Below are 20,865 nucleotides of genomic sequence, written 5' to 3' on the forward strand. Positions count from 1 at the left end.
CCCAAGGCTGGCAGGGGCAGCAGGCTGAGTGACCCGCCCCGGGGCGTTGGGGCGTTGGGGATGGGGCAGATGGTGCTCAGCCACTGACACAGTGCAGGGTCAGCACAGGTGTCCCAGCCCCTGTGCCCTGGCTGGCCCCTGGCTCCTGATGCCTGCCAGGACCTGCCCAGCTCTGGGTGCTCCTGGGGGATGACGCTGTGGGTGCTGTGAGTCCTCTGCCCCACAGCACACAGTGAAGAGCCCAAAGAGTGGTGCCAGACTCAGCACTGCCCCAGCTGCTTCCCTGCCACATCCCTGGGCACGGAGGGGCAAACCCCCACCTCACAGGCTGCCCCAGGGAGAGCCAGTTCCTGTGCCCAGGACCCCACTCAGCCCCTCACAACCCCCTCTCCCCACACAGACCACACAGCTTACACGGGTTTACAAAGCACATTGGTTGAAGGGAACTGAACTCAGTGAAAAGATAAAACCAACCACGCGGCACATCTGAAAAAAATAAATTACTTTCAAAATACCATCATTTGCTGGGGCTGGGCTGGGTTTGCCTCCCCCAGCTCCACCGCTGGCTGCAGCTCCAGAGCCGGAGCTGTGGGCGCTGACTGCGCCCTGAGCTTCTATGAAAATACTCTGTTCTGCATCCCAGGGCCTGGCACAGGGCTGAGAGCCCCGGGGGAGTGGGAAATGCAAACCCACCTCCTCAGCGGGCAGGGCTTCTGCCCGTCAGGGGAACCCCTGTGCAGCGAGGGGGGACCCAGGAGGTAGAATAATTAGTGATGCTCATCATCTTGCTCCACAGCAGCCCCTTCCATCCTTACTCATTCAGTGATCTGCTGGGTCACGCCTCCCCTGCCTGCAGCTTCAAGTCAGCAGGTGCAGGGTGCAGGCAGGGGCAGGGGGGCAGCAGCAGAGCCAAGGCAGGTCCAGCAAAGTCTTCTGGACATCCCTGTGTTCCCCAAGCCCAGTGGAAGCCATCCCTCCAGCTCTGGGGGACCTGACTGGGTGCTGCAGCCCCTCTTAACCCAGCAAGCCCCCACAGCCCCACCAGCCTGGGCTACAACATGTTGTAGTAGGCCATCTCCTTCATGGCCTGCTCGGCCAGCGTGTGCTCGTCTGGGGGGTTGCCCACGGCCCCGTAGCCGTAAGAGTTCTCCTCCTCGAAGTCGTCCATCTCCTGCTGGCCATCCAGCTCGGTGTGGTCAGCCCCAGCCAGCTCCATCATGGCATCTAGGAGTCAGCACAGGGACACGGGTGAGGCACCTGCGGGGAGGGCTGGGGCCAGCAGCTGCCCCTGCCTGGGCCTGGAGCCCACAGCTCCCCGGGAGCCTCAGCCCTGCTGGATCCGGGTGCCTGTGGGGCAGCCCTTGGGCGAGGAGAGCGAACCCGCCTCGGCCAGCACGGCCCAGCCCGGCTCCAGGGCTGAGGGCAGTCACAGCGCCGTGCTGGGGACCCACCTTGGCTGTCCAGGCTGATGTCCATCACCCCGTGCTTGACCTTCATGTGCCGGCTGAGGTTGCCCTTCAGGTTGAACTTGCTGGAGCAGTAGGGGCACTTGAAGGGCTTGCTGCCGGCGTGCAGGTGCATGTGCCCCAGCAGGTTGTACATGCGGTTGAAGGACTTGCCGCAGACCTGCCGGCAGCGAGCCCGCGGTCACCCGAGCTGGCCAGGGCTCTGCAGCACAGGCCTGGCCCCCAGGCTGCCCTGGGGCTCCCAGCAACAGTAACGGGGCTGCTGCCCCCCTGCAGCCCCTCCTGCCCCAGAACAATGGGGCTCCCTCCCGCTCTGCATGGGGATGCAGGGCTGGTGCTGCTGGAGCTCCAGAGCATCCAACACTGCTCAGAGAGAGGCACTGGTTCTCATTCAGCAGCAGCAACGCTCCCACCACAGCTCAGAGCAGATATTCCATGCCCAAGTGAGCAGGGGAGGCATCACAAAGCACTTCCATGCCCGAGGGCTCAGCCTGGCCAGACTCCTGTGGGCACAGCACAGCAGCACCTGTGCTCTCACACCCCAGCTCCACCAGCCCCAGCCCCACCGGTACCTTGCACTTGAAGGGCTTCACAGGCGAGTGCACGATCATGTGGGTCTTGAGTGTCTGCTTCTGCACGAAGGTCTTGAAGCAGATGTGGCACTGGTAGGGCCGGACGCTGGTGTGGATCAGCATGTGCCTCTTCATGTTGGCCTGCAGGGTGAACTCCCGCCCGCACACCTCACACTTGAACTCCTTCACGCCCTGCTGGGGGGAGAGCTCGGGCAGACCCCTGGCACCGGGCACACGAGGGGTGCCAGGAGTGGAGAAGGGACCCCATGGGCAAGGTACGGGCTCCTTGTGCTGAGCACAGCACGGTGCGTATCTGAGAGCCCAGCCTGGCCTGAGCCCAGCAACGTGCAGGGGCTGTGGGTGGGGGCTGGACAGGCTCTGTAAGTGCAGCTGAGGGCCAGCTCTGCTCTGGGGCTCAGCCCAATTGCTCCCCATTAACGAGCCCAAGGAAAAGGGCAAGTACCCCCACACACAGCCTGCCCAGAGGGGCGGTGACAGCTCCCAGACAGGGGTCCCCACATTACCCTGCAGCAGGTCTGAAACTGCCTCCCTGAGGAAGGGAACCCCCAGAAGGGCAGGGGCTGGGTGCCAGGGATCCCCTCACTGCATGTCAGTGACCCCAGCTAACGCCAGCCACAGGTGCTACTGCCCACCTGCACCACCCACCTCCCCCCCGAGACTGGGGGCGCTGGGACACTCTCCTCCACCAGCACCCGCATGCAGAGCTGGCACATCTCCTCTGGGCACGATGAGGGCAGCACCCCAGAGGAGCCTGAGCCCCTACCTTGTGCGTGAGCGAGTGCTGCTTGAGGTGGTGGATCTGGCTGAACTCCATGCCGCACTCGGTGCAGACAAAGGGCCGCACGTTCTGGTGCTTCAGCATGTGGTTCTGCAGCTGGCTGCGGTAGTGGAAGGACTTGCTGCACTCCAGGCACTGGTAGAGCGTGGGGCCCTGGTGCGTGGCCAGGTGCCGCTTCAGCTGGGTGAGCGTGGAGAAGTCCAGGCCGCACTCCACGCACACGTGGCAGCGCCCGCTCTCGTGCTTCACCTCGTGCGCCTTCAGCTCGCTGGGGTAGGCGAAGCCGCGGCCGCAGAAGCGGCAGCTGTAGGGCTTGATGTCGGTGTGCAGCAGCATGTGCCGCTTCAGGTGGCTGGTCTGCGTGAAGGCTTTGCTGCACACCCCGCACTTGTGGGGCCGCGTGCCCTGGTGGGTCAGCAGGTGGGTCTGCAGGTGGCTGGGCTGCTTGAACAGCTTGTTGCAGTGCGGGCAGGAGTGGGGCTTGATGCCGTTGTGGCCCAGGATGTGGGTCACCAGGTTGTACTTGGAGGTGTAGGACTTCTCGCACATGCGGCACTGCCAGCGCTTCTGGCGGTCGCCCGCCTCCACCAGGTAGGAGTCATCGATCTGCACGTTGATGTCCAGCCGGTCCAGCTGCGCCTTCCTGCTGTGCTCGCTGGTGCCGCCGGCCGCCTCCAGCTCGCCCGGCTCCTGCCAGACACAGCCCTGCTCGCTCTTCACCTGCTCGGGGGACGCCGGCGCGGGGGCCTCGGCCTCCCCGGGGGACGGAGCCCCCGCCTCGAAGGTGCCCGCGGTTTGTGGGGCCCCCCCGGTGCCGCCGGCCGGGTCGCTGCCCCTGCGCCGGCGCTCGCTGCCCTCCGGCTCCCGGTGCCGGCGCAGGTGCCGCAGCCGCCGGGGCTTCCTGCTGAAGGTGCCCAGGTCGATCATCTTCACGGCCCCGCTCTGCACCGCCGGCTCCTGGCTGGGCTCTGGGGGCTGCGGAGCGTGGCCGTGCTGCCCCTCGCCCTCCTCGTCCCCGGGCACCGACGCGCTGTACGGCGGCTCAGCCTCCACCTCTGCCTTCTCACTCTTGACCTTGGGCATCAGCCTCACAGGCGGCCTCTTCCTCCTGCGGGCGTGCTTCTCCAGGGAGCAGTCTGCTTCCAGGGCGTCCTCGTCCTGCCCATCCCCAGGCACCTGCTCCTCTCCCTCGGGCTCCCCCGGCTCCGCGGCGGCATTGTCCAGCTGCTCCCCGGCCAGCCCCGGGAAGAAGCCGGTGGGGGTGACGGTGGCGCCGAGCAGCTCATTGTCGGACACCAGGCCCAGCACGGCAGCCTGTGCCAGGGACAGCACCACCACGGCGTCCGTCTGCGTCCCACACTCGCTGAACCGATCCATCTCTCGCCGCCGGCCTACGCTGTCATGGCTGAGGGGGAGAGACACGGCCCTGAGCCCCTGGCACCGGCCAGCACGGACACCGTGCTCAGGGGCTCAGCCAGCCCTCACTGCCCTCCCCAGGGAACCGCAGCCCCGCAGCGGTGATGTCCCCAGCACCACAGAGCCCAGGATGTGGGGACACAGCGGCCCCAGGGCTTCCCACTGTAGGGCTGGGGCGAGGAGGGGAGCTGGGATCCGTGCCCACCTTCAGCCTCTCCGGATGGGCTGTTACTCTGGCTGCTTGCATGCCCTCAGGCTCCTAGAGTGACTCCAGGGAACCCAACAGTTTGGGAACAGCTGAGTGTGTGAGTGTGGCTCTGAGCCCCAGCAGGAGCAGCAACAGCACAGCGAGCATGAGGGACGGGGCCCAGACCCACCCGGACAGAGCCTGGCAGTGGGGCTGGCACAGGCAGGGCTGTGCTGGCTCAGCCCTGGAGGCTGGCACGCTCACCCAGTGCCACCACAGCACCCTCCCCCAGTGGGGACAGCCAGGAGCTGCCGCTTCCTCCTGCTGAAGGAGTGTTCTCCTAAATACAATTATGCCTGCAGCTACAACAAAGAAATCTTGCGGGGGAGGTAAAACGGATAAATTCTGAGCCGGATCCTGTCACAGTCCCAGGAGAACCCCAGAGCATGAGGAGATCGTGGGATGAACCTCCACCTTGGAGAAGGGAAAGCCCACGGTGCTGGGCAGCATCCCTGCAGCCAGCTCGGCTAGAGGGACACCGAGCATGGCTGGGGACGTCGGCCTCTCTCTCCGTGCTGCAGGCAGCTCCTGCTCCTGCCCAGCCCAGGAGTGTCCCCTCATGCCACTGCCCTGCGCCCCCAAACACAGCACATGGCAGGAGAGGGGATGGGGAAGGGACGGAATGGGGAAGGTCCAAACCAGAGTGAGAAAGGACAGAGAAGGGAGCAGCACCAAGCACAGGGCCTGGCTGCCCGCAGACAGAGTACCGGGTATCCGGGGTACCGGGTCCCTCCTCAGCTCCCTGCCATCTGCTGTGCCACCGCGGGGCTGGCACTGGGCACAGCACGCGGGGCTCCTGGGCCCGGGTCAGGGGGAGCCGGGGCCGGGACCCTGCCCAGGCCAGAGCTGCCGGGGGAAGGTCTCAGCCAGGTACCCCGCCTGCCCGGGCACCCCTTCCTTCCCGGCGGGCAGGGACACAGCGGAGAGGACATGGAGAGGAAGAGGATGGGGGCGGGAGGAGGAGGAGAAGGAAGGGGATGAGGGGAGCACCAGTGCGGAGGCAGCGAAACAAAGCGCGGAGTGGGGGAGGGCGGCGGCGGGAAGAGGAGGAGGGCTGGGAGGAAGAAGGGCGATCAGTCAGGGAGGCGGCAGCTGGCGGGCACGGAGCAGCCCCGGGGCCGCACCCCGCCAGCTGCGAGCCCGTCCCGCGGGGCCCCGAGCTCCCCGCAGGCAGGGGGACACGGGAGGGGGGACACGGGGTTGGGGACACGGGGTTGGGGACCCAGCTGCTCTCCCCACGAGCCCAGCAGGGCAGAGGCGTGGGTCACTGCCCCCCCAGCACGGCCATGGGTCTCTGCCCCCCAAAACAAGCCCCCCGAGACGAGAACAACGCACCCACATGTTCCCCAGAGCAGTACAGAGAACCTTACAGCCACCCCAAAACAGAGGCTTTTAGGGGAAATAAGTGCGGATTCCTGCTCTGGGCAGCGGGAAGGGGCCCGCTGCCCTCTCAGCAGGAAAGCCGAAGCCTGCGCTGCACAAACCTCTCGGCGCTGGTCTCCATCGCGCCCCGAGCCCGGCACACGCCGCAGGAGCTGCGCCCGGAGCCGCAGCTGCACAAACAGCACCGGGAGCAGGAACAGGGCGCAGGCACCGCCGCACTTCCCGCTCTCACTTCCCTGTCCGCGCCGCGGGACTCGCCGCGGCAGCTGGAAACACCATTTCACCATTGCCCAACGCCCCGGCACTGAGGGGGGGTCACGTATTCCGGCTGTCCCGGGACAGCGCTGCCCGCCCCGCTGCCAGCCCCATCACCGAGCAGCTGCGTGCCCAGGCCGGGCCACGCCGAGCCCCGAGCGCCGCACGGGCTCCCGTCCCCAGCGGGGACACCGGCAGGGACCCCGCAGTTCCTCCTGCCCTGCCCGGCCCGGTGCCTGCTCCCCAGCCCCTCAGCCCCGCGCTCCGGGCCCCTCCGTGCCGCTGCTGGAACCGAACGCTGCTCCAGCCTCAGTACCCGCAGCTCTGCAGGGCCGCCCTCCGCGCCAGGCGCGGCTCCCTCGGGCGCAGGCCCCCACTGCCAGCCCTGTCCCACGGGGGTGACACAGGCACGCCCGCAGTGTCCCCCGTGCCAGCGGCAGTGCCCGTTCCCAGCCCACTCACCCACCTCCCCTGCCATGCACCTGAGCCGGCACTGGGGCCTGCTGGCCCTGAGCGCTGGGGTTGTGAAATTTGGGGCTCTTTCTTCATTTCTCCTCCCACTCCAAGGTTTAGTTTTGGTGCAATCTCTGCTCCCGTGTTTCCCAACACATCAGCGAAGATCCAGCTCTGCCCTCCCTTGGCCTGGCTGCCCCCTCAGAGTCTCCACCAGCTCCTCACCCACCACCTGCTCACCCACAGTAGGTTTTTTTCATGGCTTTCACTTTGTGCTATTTTACTTCTATTTCCCTCTCTTGCTCCATGGTTAGCTCCCCAAACACTCACTTCTCTCTCTCTGGGTCTCTGGCAGCAGCATCTGCACACCAGGCTCTCCACTCCCAGCACATTCCTTGCTGGATTCAGATTTCCCAGCCACCAGGCTAAGTGCTGTGTCTGTGGACACATTTCCCTTCCCTTTGCTGTTTTACCTCCCTTGGTTTCACCCACCTGCCCAGTCCTTGTGCCACCCCACCCGGCTCCTCAGCGAGCACCACCACTCTAGAGATAAGAGCCTGGTAAATCCCCAGCTGGGCAGCACGGATTCAAACATTTCATCTGGCCCACAGCAGCCTCACCTTGGCACCCACAGCTTTGCCTGTAACACCTGAGACCCAAAGGGTCTGAGCTGAGGGAGCACCCACAGCCCAGAGCCACCCAAGCCACGGCTCCAGAGCGGCTCTGGGGGGGAGCACGGCCCCAGCTGCCCCCCAGCCTCCAGGGAGGGGCTAGTGACCAATTAATGACCAATTAGTGACCAATCAGTGACCCTTGTTTGCCACCTGGCCCCACTCCCAGCTCCCCTCAGCAGCCCAGAGGCAGCATCACCCACCAGCCCTCACCCAACCACTGCTGCAGGGAAGGGAGGCCCAGTGCCCGAATCCAAAGGGTTTGGGGATGGATTTGAGCTCTCCCAGGGAGCAGCAGCCCCCAGCAGGCGAGCAGGAGCCCACCCAGCCTGGCAGGGGCAGGGCAGTGCCCAGAGCCAGTGCCAGAGCCCAATGCCAGTGCCCAGTGCCAGAGCCCAGTGCCCAGTGCCCAGTGCCAGTGCCCAGAGCTGGCACCTGCAGCACTTTGTGTCACCCGACCCTGCACAGCTTCCCAGGCCGCCTGACAAGCCCGGTGCCACGGCACAGAGGACATTTAGGAACTGCTCCTGGCTACCCCCATTGCAGGATCCCCATTGCAGGGCTCTCACTGGGGAAGGGGGGAGTAAAACCTGTTCAAGACTTTTTACCAGAAAATGGCTGATAATGTATCTGATATTTGTGAGAAAACCTTTGATTTTATTTTCCTTTCTTTCTCAAAAGCAGCCTTCATTTAAATTTAATAAAGGGGAAAAACAGGCTTTCATCTTGCCTGCAGATTTCACATAAAGCTGCTCAACCCCCCACAATTCCAAAAAGAAAAATGTTGTTCTCCTGAAAATTGCAACTAAAATTATTCTTAAACACGACCCAGCACGTCTGCCCTGCCCCAGCCCAGGGACTTGGGGGTCACCTTGGCTGCACTGCTGGCCCTGGCTCTTGTTGGTGCTGTGTGCCAGGGGCTGACCCACACAGTGGCACCACACACCGTGGCCGAACTGAAACTGGCACTTCTTGCCCCAGAACTGACCCTGGTGCAGAGGAACTGCTGGAAAAATGAGCCAAAGCTCTGAGAAACGGGCAGGAGCCACAGAAAACAAACACCTGTTTAAATTCAGTCAGTGTCTCCACACCAGATACCGTCAAACTACATTTTCAAAGGAAAACTTTTGTTTTAAGGAAAACTTCTCCAGAAGAAAGAAACCTGCACTGTCAGCGGCTCAGGGAGCCACAATCCCCAGGCAGTGACACCACAGTGTCCCTGAAGCGCCTCTGGGTGCAGGAGGAGCAGCCTCTGGGGGCTTTGGCTTCACAGGACAAGGGACACAACCTGGGGCTTGCAGAGGGATGCTGGCAATGTTTTAGTAAACATTCCACGGAATTGGGATATTCTCACTCTGATCCGTGTCCATCAGCCAGAGGTGAATATTTGCCCCTTTGAAAATGTATGGTTATTGGCAAACTCTCACTGGGAGGGAAAAGGGAATGCTTCCAAACAGCCAGAGGGTTCCAGTGCTGCAGAACAAGTGTGATGAGCACAGAGCTGCCTGGTTCCTCCGTTATCTGCCCGGGATCCGGGATCCAGCCCTGGCACTGGGGTGAGCGGGTCAGGCTGGGGACAGCAGCAGGGGCTGCAGCTGCTCGCTGCAGGGGGACAGAGCTGAATCCCAAATGCTCTTCCCACACACAGGCACCTGTGCCGAGCTGTGACACCCCCTCCTGCTTCCCGTTCTGCTGGAAATTCCCCTTTTCCTGCTTCTGACACTGGGGCTTTATCCCTCTGTGCCTCCACCCCTCTGCCCCTCCATCCCTCAGCCCCTCCATCCCTCTGTGCCTCCATCCCTCTGTTCCTCCCTCTGCTCCCCCATCTCTCTGCTCCTCCATCCCTCCATCCCTCAGCCCCTCCATTCCTCTGTTCCTCTCTCTGCCCCTCCATCCCTCAGCCCCTCCATCCCTCTGTTCCTCTCACTGCTCCCCCATCTCTCTGCTCCTCCATCCCTCCATCCCTCTGTTCCTCCCTCTGTTCCTCTCTCTGCCGCTCCATCCCTCTGTTCCCCCATCCCTCTGCCGCTCCATCTCTCTGCTCCTCCATCCCTCCATCCCTCTGCTGCTCCATCCCTCTGTTCCCCCATCTCTCTGCTCCTCCATCCCTCCATCCCTCTGCTGCTCCATCCCTCGCTCCCCACCCCCCGTATCCTCTGCTCCTCCATCCCTCCATTGCTCCCTCATTCTTCCCGTTTCCCTGGCAACGCCCATCTCGCGCCGAGATCTGTCCCCTCTCTCCCTCTTATCTTTCTCCTCTCTCTTTCATCTCTCTCCTAATCTCCCTCTCCATTCTGAACCTCTGTCCTTTGCTTCCTTTCTCTCTCTCTCCCATTTCATCTCCTCCAATGCCTTCTCTATCTCAGGGTTACAATTATTTGGATCTCACTTTAAAGGAATGATCTGTTTAATTAACCACGGGCACTGGCCCCGCTCTGCCCTCCCGCAGCCCACACCCAAAGGTGGCCAAGGACAGTGGGGTGACAGTGCCCTGCACCCTCCTGCAGCCCCCTCTGGCCCAGCCTGGACTTCTCCCAGAAAAGACGGGACAGGTGATCCCTGAGGGCCCTCCAGATGTGGGAATCCCTGACTCCATGATCCCAACACAGCCAGCACAGAAGTCAGCAGCTGTCCCTCCAATTCTGTGTGACAGCAAAACAAGGGGAGACCACAATCCACGTGGAAAAGGTGTTTCCTGAAAACCAGAGTCCTGGCTGCATCCATTGGGCAGGGGGCAAGGGAAAGGGGAGGAAGGCAGGCGGGTCTGGGGGCAGTGAAGGGGCAGGGAAGGGAGCCTGGCTCTGACTCAGGGTCCCTCCATGGCACCCCTGAGCTGTGGCACAGCCAGGCCCTTCCATGGCACCCCTGAGCTGTGGCACAGCCAGGTCCCTCCATGGCTCCCCCTGTGTGGTGGCACAGCCAGGCCCTTCCATGGCACCCCTGTGCGGTGGCACAGCCAGGTCATTTCCATGGCACCCCTGTACGGTGGCACAGCCAGGTCCCTCCATGGCACCCCTGAGCTGTGGCACAGCCAGGAGGCCAGCAGAGCAGGCCTGTGGCCACCAGAGCTGTCCCTGCTCAGGGAGGTCTCGTTGGGAACCTTGTATGGGCTGAGCCAGGGCAAATGCTGGGGTGGTCTGTGAGCAGGCAAAGGTGCGCAAAAACCTCACCAAAACCTCACCAAAGCTGCATCAACACCTCCAAAGCCCCACTGAAGCTGCCCCAAAGCCGCCGGCAGTTCATGCCCAGAGTGGTGCCCAGGCAGGGAGCGTTTGGGAAGGGGATTCCTCTGGGCCCCACCTGCCTTCCCAAGGAGCTGCTGTGCCTCAACACCTCCTCCCTCAATGTGCACAGCAAACTGATCATGCTCCAGGCCTGCCCTTCCAGCCCTCCTGCCCTCCCAGAGCACAGCACCAGGGCAGCAGGGACAGCGAGCAGAGCTCTGGGGGCACCTGGAGCAGAGACGGCCCGGCCTCACCTGCTGAGGCTCACCTGCTTTCCTCAGAGCCACGGGACCCCCGGGCCCTGGGCAGGGCTGTGGGACCCCTCCTGTCACTGCTCTGGGGAGCCTGGCACCTTGTGTCCCTCTGGCCTGAGCGCAGGGACCGGGCACACTGAGGGGCACCCACACAGCTGGCACCTGCACAGCTGTCCCCTGCACAGCTGGAACCCGCACAGCTGTCCCCTGCACACCTGGCCATGCACAGCTGGCACCTGCACACCTGGCACCTGCACAGCTGGCACCCACACAGCTGGCATCTGCACACCTGGCCATGCACAGCTGTCCCCTGCACAGCTGTCCCCTGCACAGCTGGCCATGCACAGCTGGAACCCGCACAGCTGGCACACCCCTCGTGTCCTCATGGGCTCCCTGTGTGAGCCCCCCACTCCCCTCTGGAACAAACCCTCCCTCCGTCCCCCTGCACGCAGGTGTGTGCTGCAGCAGAGAGCCGCAGGAGCTGCCCTTGGGGATCGTGGTCACCTCATCCCCACAAACGCTGCTGCCCCGAGCCCAGAGGCAGCAAGAGCCTCCAAACCAGGTGAGGGGTGTGGGGAGGGCTGAGGGCGAGGGGCTGCTGCTGCCTGGAGCCCCTCTGGCAGCACAGGCCCTGGTGCTGGGGTTTGGGACCAGCAGTGAATGGTTCTCCAGGAGCAGGGAGGGCCCCAGCCCTGCCTTCAAAGGCTCCACACAGAACCCCGGCTCTGCCTTGGAAAACAATTTTTGCTTTTAAACGAAATAAACAGGGAAAGAAAAGACTTTCAAGTTCCTCCTTGCTGCAACGGCTTCTCCCCGGCACAGTCCCTTTCCTCTCCGAAAATAGCCGAGCTATTCAAAAGAGATGCGAGGAGAAAAAAAGGAACTGAATAGAGGAAAAGGGAAAGAAAAAAATGGAGCCCCAAGGGGGTGGAGAAAAACAGAATGAAAAGACAGCAAAAGTAAAGAAAAGGGATGAAAAATAAAGGAGGGGGAAGAGAGAGACAGACAGAGGAGCTTTGAAAAGAAAGAATGCTGCCAGGCTGAATACAGGGAGCAGGAAAAAAGGGCCCTGAAAAGAAAGAGCCGGCTGGAATGACCTCTCATTCAGGGCTGTGCCAATCACCGCCGCGATGGAAATCCTTTCTTCTTCCCTGCATTCTCTCTCTTTCCAGCGGGGGCAGAGGGAAGAGGAAGAAAGGGGAGCTAATTCTCAGCATAGCAGAAAATAAATCTGCTCTTTGCGGAGCCCCTGAAAGGCGCCGAGGCGCTGACAAACCCAGCACTCACACACACACACAGATGGGGACAGCACGAAAGGGACTCAGCAGTGGGACTGCCTTCACCACCTCACTGTCGGCTCCTCTGGGCAATGCAGGAGCAAACACCCCGGGCAAACCAACCTGCAGGAACGAGTGTGAGTCCAAGTCAGCCCAAAGCCTTGCAGGAAGGATCAGGGCTGGCTGTGGCAGAGGCAAAGCCAGGCCCTGGTGCTGTGCTGGGCCCTGCAGGGAGCAGGGGGCAAGAGTGGGTGCAGCCCCTTTTGCCCTGAAATCCCTGCCAGCACCCAGCCCTGCCTGGAAGTCCCAACAGAGCTGGGTCTGTGTGCCCAGCACTGCCCCTGCTCCCTCGGCATCCTCTGCAGAGGCAGGGTTAACAGAGCCAGGGTGTGGGATGGACCAAAGCGCCCAAAGGGCCCAAAGGAACCGGGGTGCAGGGCAGAGCAGGGCTGGGATGGGGGACAGCGGGAGATGGAGCCCCCGGGACAGCAGGTGCCCTGGGACAGAGCCAGCAGCTCCCTGGTGTCCTGCACAGACCCGGGTGATGCCACCCGACCCCAGGGCAGCCGGGGCTGAGGGTGACAGGAACGCCTGAGCCCCTGTGGCACCGGCCCTGCTGAGCTCCTGCTCAGGCTGCGGTTAATCACAAACTGCTGGGACTCTGGGGCAGAGCCATAAACGTGGCCAGAGCTCTGAGGAGACAACACACGGGCAGGAGGAGCTCAGGAATCCTGGAGTGTGCTGCCCAGCTGGCTGTAAAAGGGCAAAATCAACCCAAAATGGTACACATGGCAGATGTCTGTCACCCCAGAGGGAACACAGGGATGTGAAAGAGCTGCTGTGGTGCAAGGGAAGATCCCCACAGTGGGAAGGGTCTCACTCGAGGGTGTTACTTTCCAGAGCATCTCTGCCCTTATGCCTGGAACAATTTCAGTTTTGGTATTTCCATGTGTGGAGCCCATCCATTCTGCAGGACAGTGGCTCCTGGTTCTGTCCCTGTGTCCCCAGGCTCTGTCCTGTGCTGGGCTGCGAGGACAGAGAAATGGAAACCCAGGGCTGGCACAGATCCGGGCACCAGGGGCACTGAGGAAGGTGAACACAGCAATACCTGTGCTGAGAGGTTCAGTGGCCCAGGAGCACCCCTGAGCCCTGCAGCCCCGATGCTGCCCCCAGAGCTCAGCCCCAGCACACAGGAGCCTCAGCACAGCACAGGCAGCTCCCACTGCTCTCCTGCAGCTCATCCCAGCCTGGAGAGAGGGATCCTGCAGGGCTGCAATGCCAGGGCTGCTGTGCCCACAGCCGGGCACACTGAGCTCTGCCACCCTCCTGTCCCTAAAGCAGGGCTGCAATGCCAGGGCTGCTGTGCCCACAGCCGGGCATTGCTGAGCTCTGCCACCCTCCTGTCCCTAAAGCAGGGCTGCAATGCCAGGGCTGCTGTGCCCACAGCCGGGCACACTGAGCTCTGCCACCCTCCTGTCCCTGCTCAGGGCTGGGTAATGAGTTAATCGCAGCTGAGGGGCGCTAATTTGAGCGTGATAATTAACACTCAAGCGGGTAATGTGCCACGCGTGTGCCTGCTGGAGGCTGTGCTGGGGAAGGCAGGGGCTGCAGGGCAGGGACACCCACACACAGCGAGTGCCACCTCGCACAGCGCCAGGGGAACACAGGGCAGAGAACCAGAGCTTCCCACCACAGCAGGAGGAGGCACGGCAGCAACTGGGGCGCACTGAGCCCCTGGCACCCCCGCCAGGCTCTGGGCTGCCCACCTGGCACTGCCCCGCTCCCACTGCCCAGCAGCACGGCTCCCTGGCATGTGCCCCCGTCACAGAACAAACCCAGCTGCACAGCTGCCAACACCACTTCCACTTTCCCATCCCCAGGGTGGGAAACGTTTCAGATCCCTTTCTGCACAGCCGAGCAGGTCAGGGACGGGTGTTTGGAGGCTGGGCTGGACAGATGGAGCAGGAGGCACCGGACAGAGGTCCCTGCTGGTGGCAGTGCATGAACTCCCAGCCAGGGCTGACCCAAGCCAGGTGAGGGGGACACACATCCCCTTACGGCCCAGAGCCAGCTGTGCTGCTGCCCCCACAGCACCAGGTCTGTCTGCATGGCCAGCACCTCTGAGACCCACAGAGCAGAGCCCTCGGCTGCTGCTCACAGGGCCAGGGTGAAATGCAATTCCCACTTATTGCCCGCGTGCTTTTGTGGGTCATCATGCTGCAAAAGCTCCTGCAGGGCTCCTGACTCCGGGCAGAGGCCAGGATTTTACACAAAAATACACATATTTACCTTTTGCAAAGGAGTTGGAAGAACGGGTCTGGCACTGCTGTGCAGAGTGTCAGTGGCTGGACAGGGCACAGGGACAGAACCCGACAGCCCTGGGAGCACTGTCCAGGGCCCTGCAGCTTGGGGCTGTTCCTGAAAACAGAGCCAGTGCTGGGCGAGCCTGGCCTGGGGGCACCGGGGGCACTGGGGGCACTGAGGGCATTGGGGGCACAGAGGGCACTGGGAGGCGCTTGGGGCACTGGGGGGCACTGGCATCTGCTCAGCCAGCCCAGGGTGTCCCTGACTCTCCCAGCCAGCCCAGGGTGTCCCTGGTGTGCCTGGTCATCCCTTGGGGAGGCTCAGAGCAGGCCAGGCTGCCCTGAGGCTTCTGTGATCTCAAAGGTCCTGCCAAACCAAAATGGTTCCAAGGAGAAGCTCTCCCTTCAGAGCAGCCCACCACGGGCTGGACAAAGGGAAAGCTCCCACCCCTGTTCTCCAGCTTGCTCCTGGGCTCCAGTGCTGAGCCCAGGGGAACTGGAAACCACCCAGTCCCCAGTTTAACCCCCAGGGCAGGGCTGGGGCTGCAGGACATGGGGAGGGCCCTGGGATGGTGGGTGTGGGAACAGACCCGGGGTGAGAGGAGGGGAAAGCAGCCGGGAGCTCACCAGGATTAAAACTTGAAAGCGAAAGAGGGGGACAGACAGAGCTGGTTAAACCGGGATAACACGGTGAGAGGGACAGGGTGCCAGGAGGGAGGCAGAGAGGGGAGAACGCCTGACACCACAGAGAATGGGCATGAGACAACGCTGCTGCGGCTGCTGCTGCTGGGGAGAAACAGGAAAGACAAATTTAGAGGCAGTGCTGAGCACTCTTCCTCTGGAAGCTCTGCCCGTCCTTCCTCCCCGTTCTCCTTGTCCAGGTCAGCCCCAGCACGGGCAGGACATGGGCTCCAGCCTGGAGCGGCTCTGAGGGCTGGGGCAGTGCCAGCCGTGCCCGGGGGGACCTGGGCAGTGCTGGGGGGCTCAGGGACAGCGAGGGCTCTGTGCAGCCCCTCACCGTCCCTCCCTGTCCCTCCCTGTCCCACCCTGGGCTGCTGGTGGCTCCCACCCGCAGGCCCCAGGAAATTGCTGTCCCACAGCTCCACATGGGGCTGGGCACTGCCCGGGCACCTGGCAGCTCCCCACGGAGGAGAAGTGGAAGTAAAACAATGAGCAGGGCTGCGTGCTGCTTCCTCCTGCCCACACTGCCCAGCACAGCCCTGCCCGTGCCAGTGTCTGCAGAGGGGACACCTGCAGGGTGACCCAGGGCTCCTTCAGTGCCCAAGGGGCTCCAAGAGAGCCAGGGGGGACCGGGGACAGGGACCTGGAGTGCCAGGAAGGATGGCATCAGACTGACGGAGGGCAGGGAATTGTCACAGGCTGCCCGGAGAAGCTGTGGCTGCCCCAGCCCTGCTGGTCCAGCTGGATGGGGCTTGGAGCAATCTGGTGATGGATCTCCAGGGCCACAGGATGCGCCCTGTCCCACCAGCCCTCCCTGCTCTCACAGCCACGGCGCTCCCAGCATTGTCCTGGGTTATCCCTGGAGCCAGTCTGGAGAACATTCACCCGAACTTCCTGCCAGTCTGTCTTTGCTGTGCGCAGCAGAGCGCCCAGGCACTGGTCACTTTAACTAAAACCTGTGGCACTCGGCAGGGAACATTGCCCAAGGACTCTGAGGAGCAGGAGGTGACAGCACAGGACACTGCAGAGCCGCCCACAGGTGCTGACACACTGTTCCTGGTAATTTGCACCAGAAATACCCGACTGTCACTCAAACAACAGATGGACAGCTGCAAGGGAAGGCCAGGAAGAGTCAACACATGTTTCTCCCCTTTCATTTAAAGTTTGGGACAGAAAGTTCATCACTGCTTGCTCCCTTCGGGGGGAGAGCCCTCTGTTGAGGCTGCAGGTGGGGGAGCAGAGCAGGCCCTGTGTGCAAACACAGACCCCCATGTACACACAAACACAGACCCCCATGTACACACAAACACAGACCCCATGTACACACAAACAGCCCCCCTCCACAGCTCTGAGCAGCACCTCCCTCCCCTCTGACACGCACATTTCACCGTGCTTGGGCTGAGGGAAGGCAGGGCACGGGCTGTGCCAGGGCTTCTCCCACACCAGCCCCACTGCGACCCACAGCCAGGGGGAGGAGCAGGAGGGGAGGGGTGCAGGGGGCTGAGGGGAAAATGTGGGACAGAGGAACAAAGGGAGAACACTGACCATGGACTCTGTGCCCTAGGCCAAGCCCTTTGGGAAGGGCATGACCCACCCTGAGGGCTCCAGCCACAGGCAGCACACAGGGACAGGATGGGCACTGCTGGCACTGCTACAGGGCACTGCTGGGCACTGCTGGCACTGCTGGCCCTGCTGGGCACTGCTGGCACACCCCATCCCAGCCATCCTGCCGCATTCCTCCAGCCCCACTGCCCCACCTCCGTGGCACCCGTGCCCTGAGCAGGCAGCTGGGCATTCCAGGAGCTGGCACCTGAGCCCAGACAGGGGCACTCTGTGGGGCTCGGGAAAGCAGGTCTGGGAGCGGGCGGCAGAGGCCACAAACCCAGCAGAAGCCCCCCTGGCACAAGGCTGCCCCTCATGCCCGCCCCGGCTCCGGGCTGGCAGCCCCAGGGACGTGCCCAGAGACGGGGCTGAGCTGGGCTGACTCCTCCACCAGGAATCACTGAAATAAAGGAGGGCAGGCAGCCTGTGTCTCACGGGCTGGGATGCTGGCGTGCTCCTGGCAGCACAAACTCACTGCTTTGGAGATTCCTCAGCACTCCCAGCCAGAGAGCAGAGCCAGGCAGTGCCTGTGCTCCTCCCTGTCCACACCGAGATTCCCAAACTCGCTGATAAATTAAAATGGCCCAGTAACACTGCCCAAACAAACACCTTCTCGGGGATTAAACCAAGCCCAAAGTGCCAACATGAGCTGTGACCTGCACCACCAGAGGTGCTCCACTCCGTGCTGCAGGGGCCCGTGTGTGACCCTGAGGGGCACCCCCAGGTGTGGAGCTGTGCTGGGGTGCAGCAGAGCTCCTGTTTCCCCTTTTGGGGGGACGCAGTGTGACCCACAGAGAGGGCACAAGGCAGAGCTGCTCGAGGAGAGGGGCTGGGCCCAGGCGAGGGGACGTGCCTGTTCCAGGCAGTGAGGACATTGTCACCAGGGTGGCAGCAGGGCACGGGCACACCCGGCCAGCACTGCCCCAGCTGCTGCTCCCCACGGCCAGCCGGGGCCTGGGCACCCGGCACCATGCCTGGAGCCTGCCCCCAGCCCAGGGTGTGTTTGTGCAACCCTGTGGCCAGCCTGGGCACCCACAGCACCCAGCTGTGCCCTGTGGGAGCTGCCTGATCCACAGCTCGGGGGGGAACAGCTCAAACCGGGGCTAGTGGAGTGACCAAGGCAAGCCTGGGAGGAACACGCTCTGTGGGGAACAGAGAGTGGCAGGGGACGGACACAGGGCCGTGGCGTGGGGCAGGAGCCGGGTGTGGGGAACAGAGACTGATGGAGCTGCAGGCTTTGGACGTGGGGTGGGGTCAGGCTCCACTCCAGGGCAGGTCAGGCAGCCCCTATTCGCCCTGGTCACCCTTCTCTTCCTACCCAGCTGCTCACAAGAAAAATCCTAATGCCCGACTAATTAATTCATTATAACTAATTTATCCATCACACCCTGTTAAGGCCAGAGCTCCGGAGGGCTTTCACACGGCTCCCCGCGGTCCCTTGTTTGGGCGCAGAGCTCAAAGGCCCCCCAGTCCCCACGGAGCCCCCGGAGCACCGGGAGCTGCCACACGGGGACACCCCGGGGTGCTCCGGGGCTGAAGGGGGAGCGGGACCCGCCCGGTGCGGGACCGGCCCGGAGCCTCCCGCGCTCCCCGCAGCACTCCGCCGCCGCGAACGGGGGCCCCACCCGGGACCGCTCCCGCTGGGGGCTCGCAAACCCCGGGAAACTGCGGGAACTGGGGCAGGGCCGGGGAGCGGGGCCGCGGTGCGGGGCCCGGCCCGAGCATCGCTCCCGGTGCGGGGCCCTCCCGGTGCTCCCCCCGCCCGCAACAGGTCACGGCCCCCGCCCCGCGCCCTCCCGCAACTTTCCGGGCCGGGAAAGTTTGAGCGCGGCCACGGGAAAGTTCCGGGGGGGTTCCCGGAGGGGCGGCGGACCGGGAGCCGCCGTCCGCGCCGCTCCGCCCGGTGCCTCCCGCCGCCATCGCTCCCGGCGCGGCGGAGCGGGGCAGGACGGCGGCGGCGGCACCGCGGGCTCCCCGCGGCTGTGCCCCCGGGAAGCGGGGCCGCTGGGTGGGCTCCGGGGGCACGGGGGGGGTCCGGTGAGGACTCACCGGCGGCTCCACGGGGCGGCGGCGGCGGCTCCGGGCCCGGCGCTGGGTGCGCAGGAAGGAAGAAGGAGGGAATGAGGCAGGGCTGACGTGAAGGGATGCAAAGCAGCTCCTCCTAACTCGCCCGCCCTTCATCTTCCTCCCCCTCCTCAACTTGCCCGAGCACGGCGAACCGCCCCCCCGCTGCAGCAGCGCCGTCCGCCGGAGCCGGGGCCGCCCCCGGTACCGGTCCGGGGGGGTCGGAGGTGGGGGCAGCGGGCTGGGAGTGGTCCCTGTGCCCACGCTGACCCTGCATTGTGTCCCCTCCCGCAGCACGGGGCCCATTCTATACCTCACCCCCCATTTCGGGGGCTGTGGCCGCACGGAATGATGCCGAGGAGGGGGTGACCTCCTCAGGACACCCAGGTCCAGCTGGGCGTCGCTCTCCTCCGCCATGGCGGTGGGAAAGGTCATGTGCGGCCCAAAAAGCTTGTAGGGATTGATGGCAAGGACTCCCCTCTCCCCCAAAACGGGAGGAGAGGAATGAGGGGTGTCACAGGAATTGGAGGGGTTTGGGGGATGCTGTTCACCCGACACAAAGAGGCGGAGGGAAAGGCCACGGGGGATGGCAGGAGGCGGCCAGAGCAGGGAGCGAGATGGGATGTGGCGTGGGAGGGGAGCAGAAGATTCGGAAGTTGGAGGGTTTGGGAAAGGTGGTGCTGCTGGCTGCCCCAAGAAGGCAGAGGGAGAGGCTGGGCTCCGTGGCTGTGGGGATGGGGTGGCAGGAGGCCGCTGGCCCCCGAAGGGAGGGATGGGGTGAGATGTGGCACGGGAGGGACAGTGGGTGGCAACAGCCAAGGATCTGCGGGCTGCAGGCTTGGCTCCCAGTCGTGAGGAGGATGAGGAGGAAGAAGAGGAGGAGGAGGGTCTCCTCCCCACCGCAGAAGGAGCGTGCGGAGGCAGCCGTGATTCGTCTGGTGTGTCGGGAGATTCTCATCTCCATGGAAGCAGGTGGCGCCGGCCGGACTAATCGCAGTAGAGTCAGTCTCCACACGCAGCCCTTTGTCCGGGCTCACTTCTGCTTCCCTGGTTTGTTTTTTTTGTGTGTGTTCGTGGTGAAAACTGAGCTCCCTGCCCTGTTCCCGCTGCCCCTGCCGGTGCTCACACCCCCCCGCCTGTCTGGGGCCGCCCAGCATCCCGTCACGTCCAGCTGCTGCCCGGCCCGGAGCCGCCGGTGTCACCGGTCCCCAAACGCCGCTTCCCTCCGCAGTGCCCGGCCGGCCTCGCCCCGCACGTGGCCGCAGACGGCTCTGCCCGCACAGGGATTTGCCCAGAGGGACGGGGCGCAGGAGGCTCGCGGCTCTGCATCCCGGGGCGCCCGGCCAGGGGCTGTGCCTGGAGCTGCACCCGGCGGGGCACGGAGCGGGGCACAAAGCGGGGCACGGAGCGCGGCACCGGCCAGGGCTCGGGTGGGACGCGGGGCGGGTAACAAAGCGGGGCACGGAGCGGGGAACAGGGCGGGACACGGAGCGGGACACGGAGAGGGGAACAGGGCGGGACGCAGAGCGGGGAACAGAGCGAGGTGCGCCGTGTGACCCGGCGCGGGAGCGGGAGCGGGACCCGGAGCGGGCCCGGGCCGGCCCCGGCACCGCCGGCTATCACGGAGCCGCTGCCCGTCCGCTTCAGCCAATCAGAACGCGGATTCAGAAGGATGCGGCCACCTCAGCCAACCAGAACGCGGATTCAGACGGATGCGGCCACCACAGCCAATCAGAACGCGGATTCAAGAGGCTGCTGTCTCAGCCAATCGGAAGAGGGAGGCCCGGGGCCGCAGCGCCGCAGCCAATCAGGACGCGCGGTGTGCCGCCGCCGGTCCCGCCGTTCCTCCCGTTCCCCTCCCCGTTCCTCCCCACCCCGCGCGGCGTGCACTGACCCTGCTCTCCCTGCCCTCCATGTCTCCCGCCGTGCCCGCCGGTCCCGAGGAGCCGTGTTCGTGCCCTCCGGGTTACGGCCCGTGGCTAGCGCCCGGTGCCCTGCGGGACTGCCCCGCCCTGTTCTCACAGTCGCCAGGGCAAGGCGTTCCTGCGGGCCCTGGCCGGTGTGTGCCCGCGCTGGGGGAGGCGGGACCGGGCAGCGGCCGGTGAGCTCTGCGCCGCCGGTGCCCTTCGGGCAGACAGAGTCGCTGGCCCTTTAAAGGAGGGCGTGGTCCAGCACATAGCCCCGCCCCTGCGCGCTGC

The 20,865-nt window shown here is 64.2% G+C and overlaps 1 protein-coding gene across 5 annotated transcripts; it reads right to left on the reverse strand.

The window, feature by feature from the left end:
• Positions 1 to 419: 419 nt before the first annotated feature.
• On the reverse strand, positions 420 to 20,825 carry ZNF710 (zinc finger protein 710). 5 transcript variants are annotated; one of them, XM_074549003.1, is made up of 5 exons: positions 20,562 to 20,825; positions 2,823 to 4,242; positions 2,039 to 2,233; positions 1,452 to 1,626; positions 420 to 1,224 (listed from the first exon to the last, which is right to left on the reverse strand). In XM_074549003.1, exons 2-5 carry the CDS (start codon positions 4,212 to 4,214, stop codon positions 1,052 to 1,054), a joined length of 1,935 nt encoding a protein of 644 aa, XP_074405104.1. In that variant the 5' UTR covers positions 4,215 to 4,242; positions 20,562 to 20,825; the 3' UTR covers positions 420 to 1,051. The 5 variants fall into 5 exon arrangements, with proteins under 5 accessions (XP_074405104.1, XP_074405099.1, XP_074405103.1 ...); XM_074548998.1 differs by lacking the exon at positions 20,562 to 20,825 and adding an exon at positions 18,981 to 19,179 and having other exon boundaries at positions 2,039 to 2,230; XM_074549002.1 differs by lacking the exon at positions 20,562 to 20,825 and adding an exon at positions 18,653 to 18,812.
• Between the last annotated feature and the right edge of the window lie 40 nt (positions 20,826 to 20,865).

This window comes from Zonotrichia albicollis, chromosome 11 (assembly GCF_047830755.1).
Source record: "Zonotrichia albicollis isolate bZonAlb1 chromosome 11, bZonAlb1.hap1, whole genome shotgun sequence".
In the NCBI taxonomy this organism is placed as follows: Eukaryota; Metazoa; Chordata; class Aves; order Passeriformes; family Passerellidae; genus Zonotrichia; species Zonotrichia albicollis.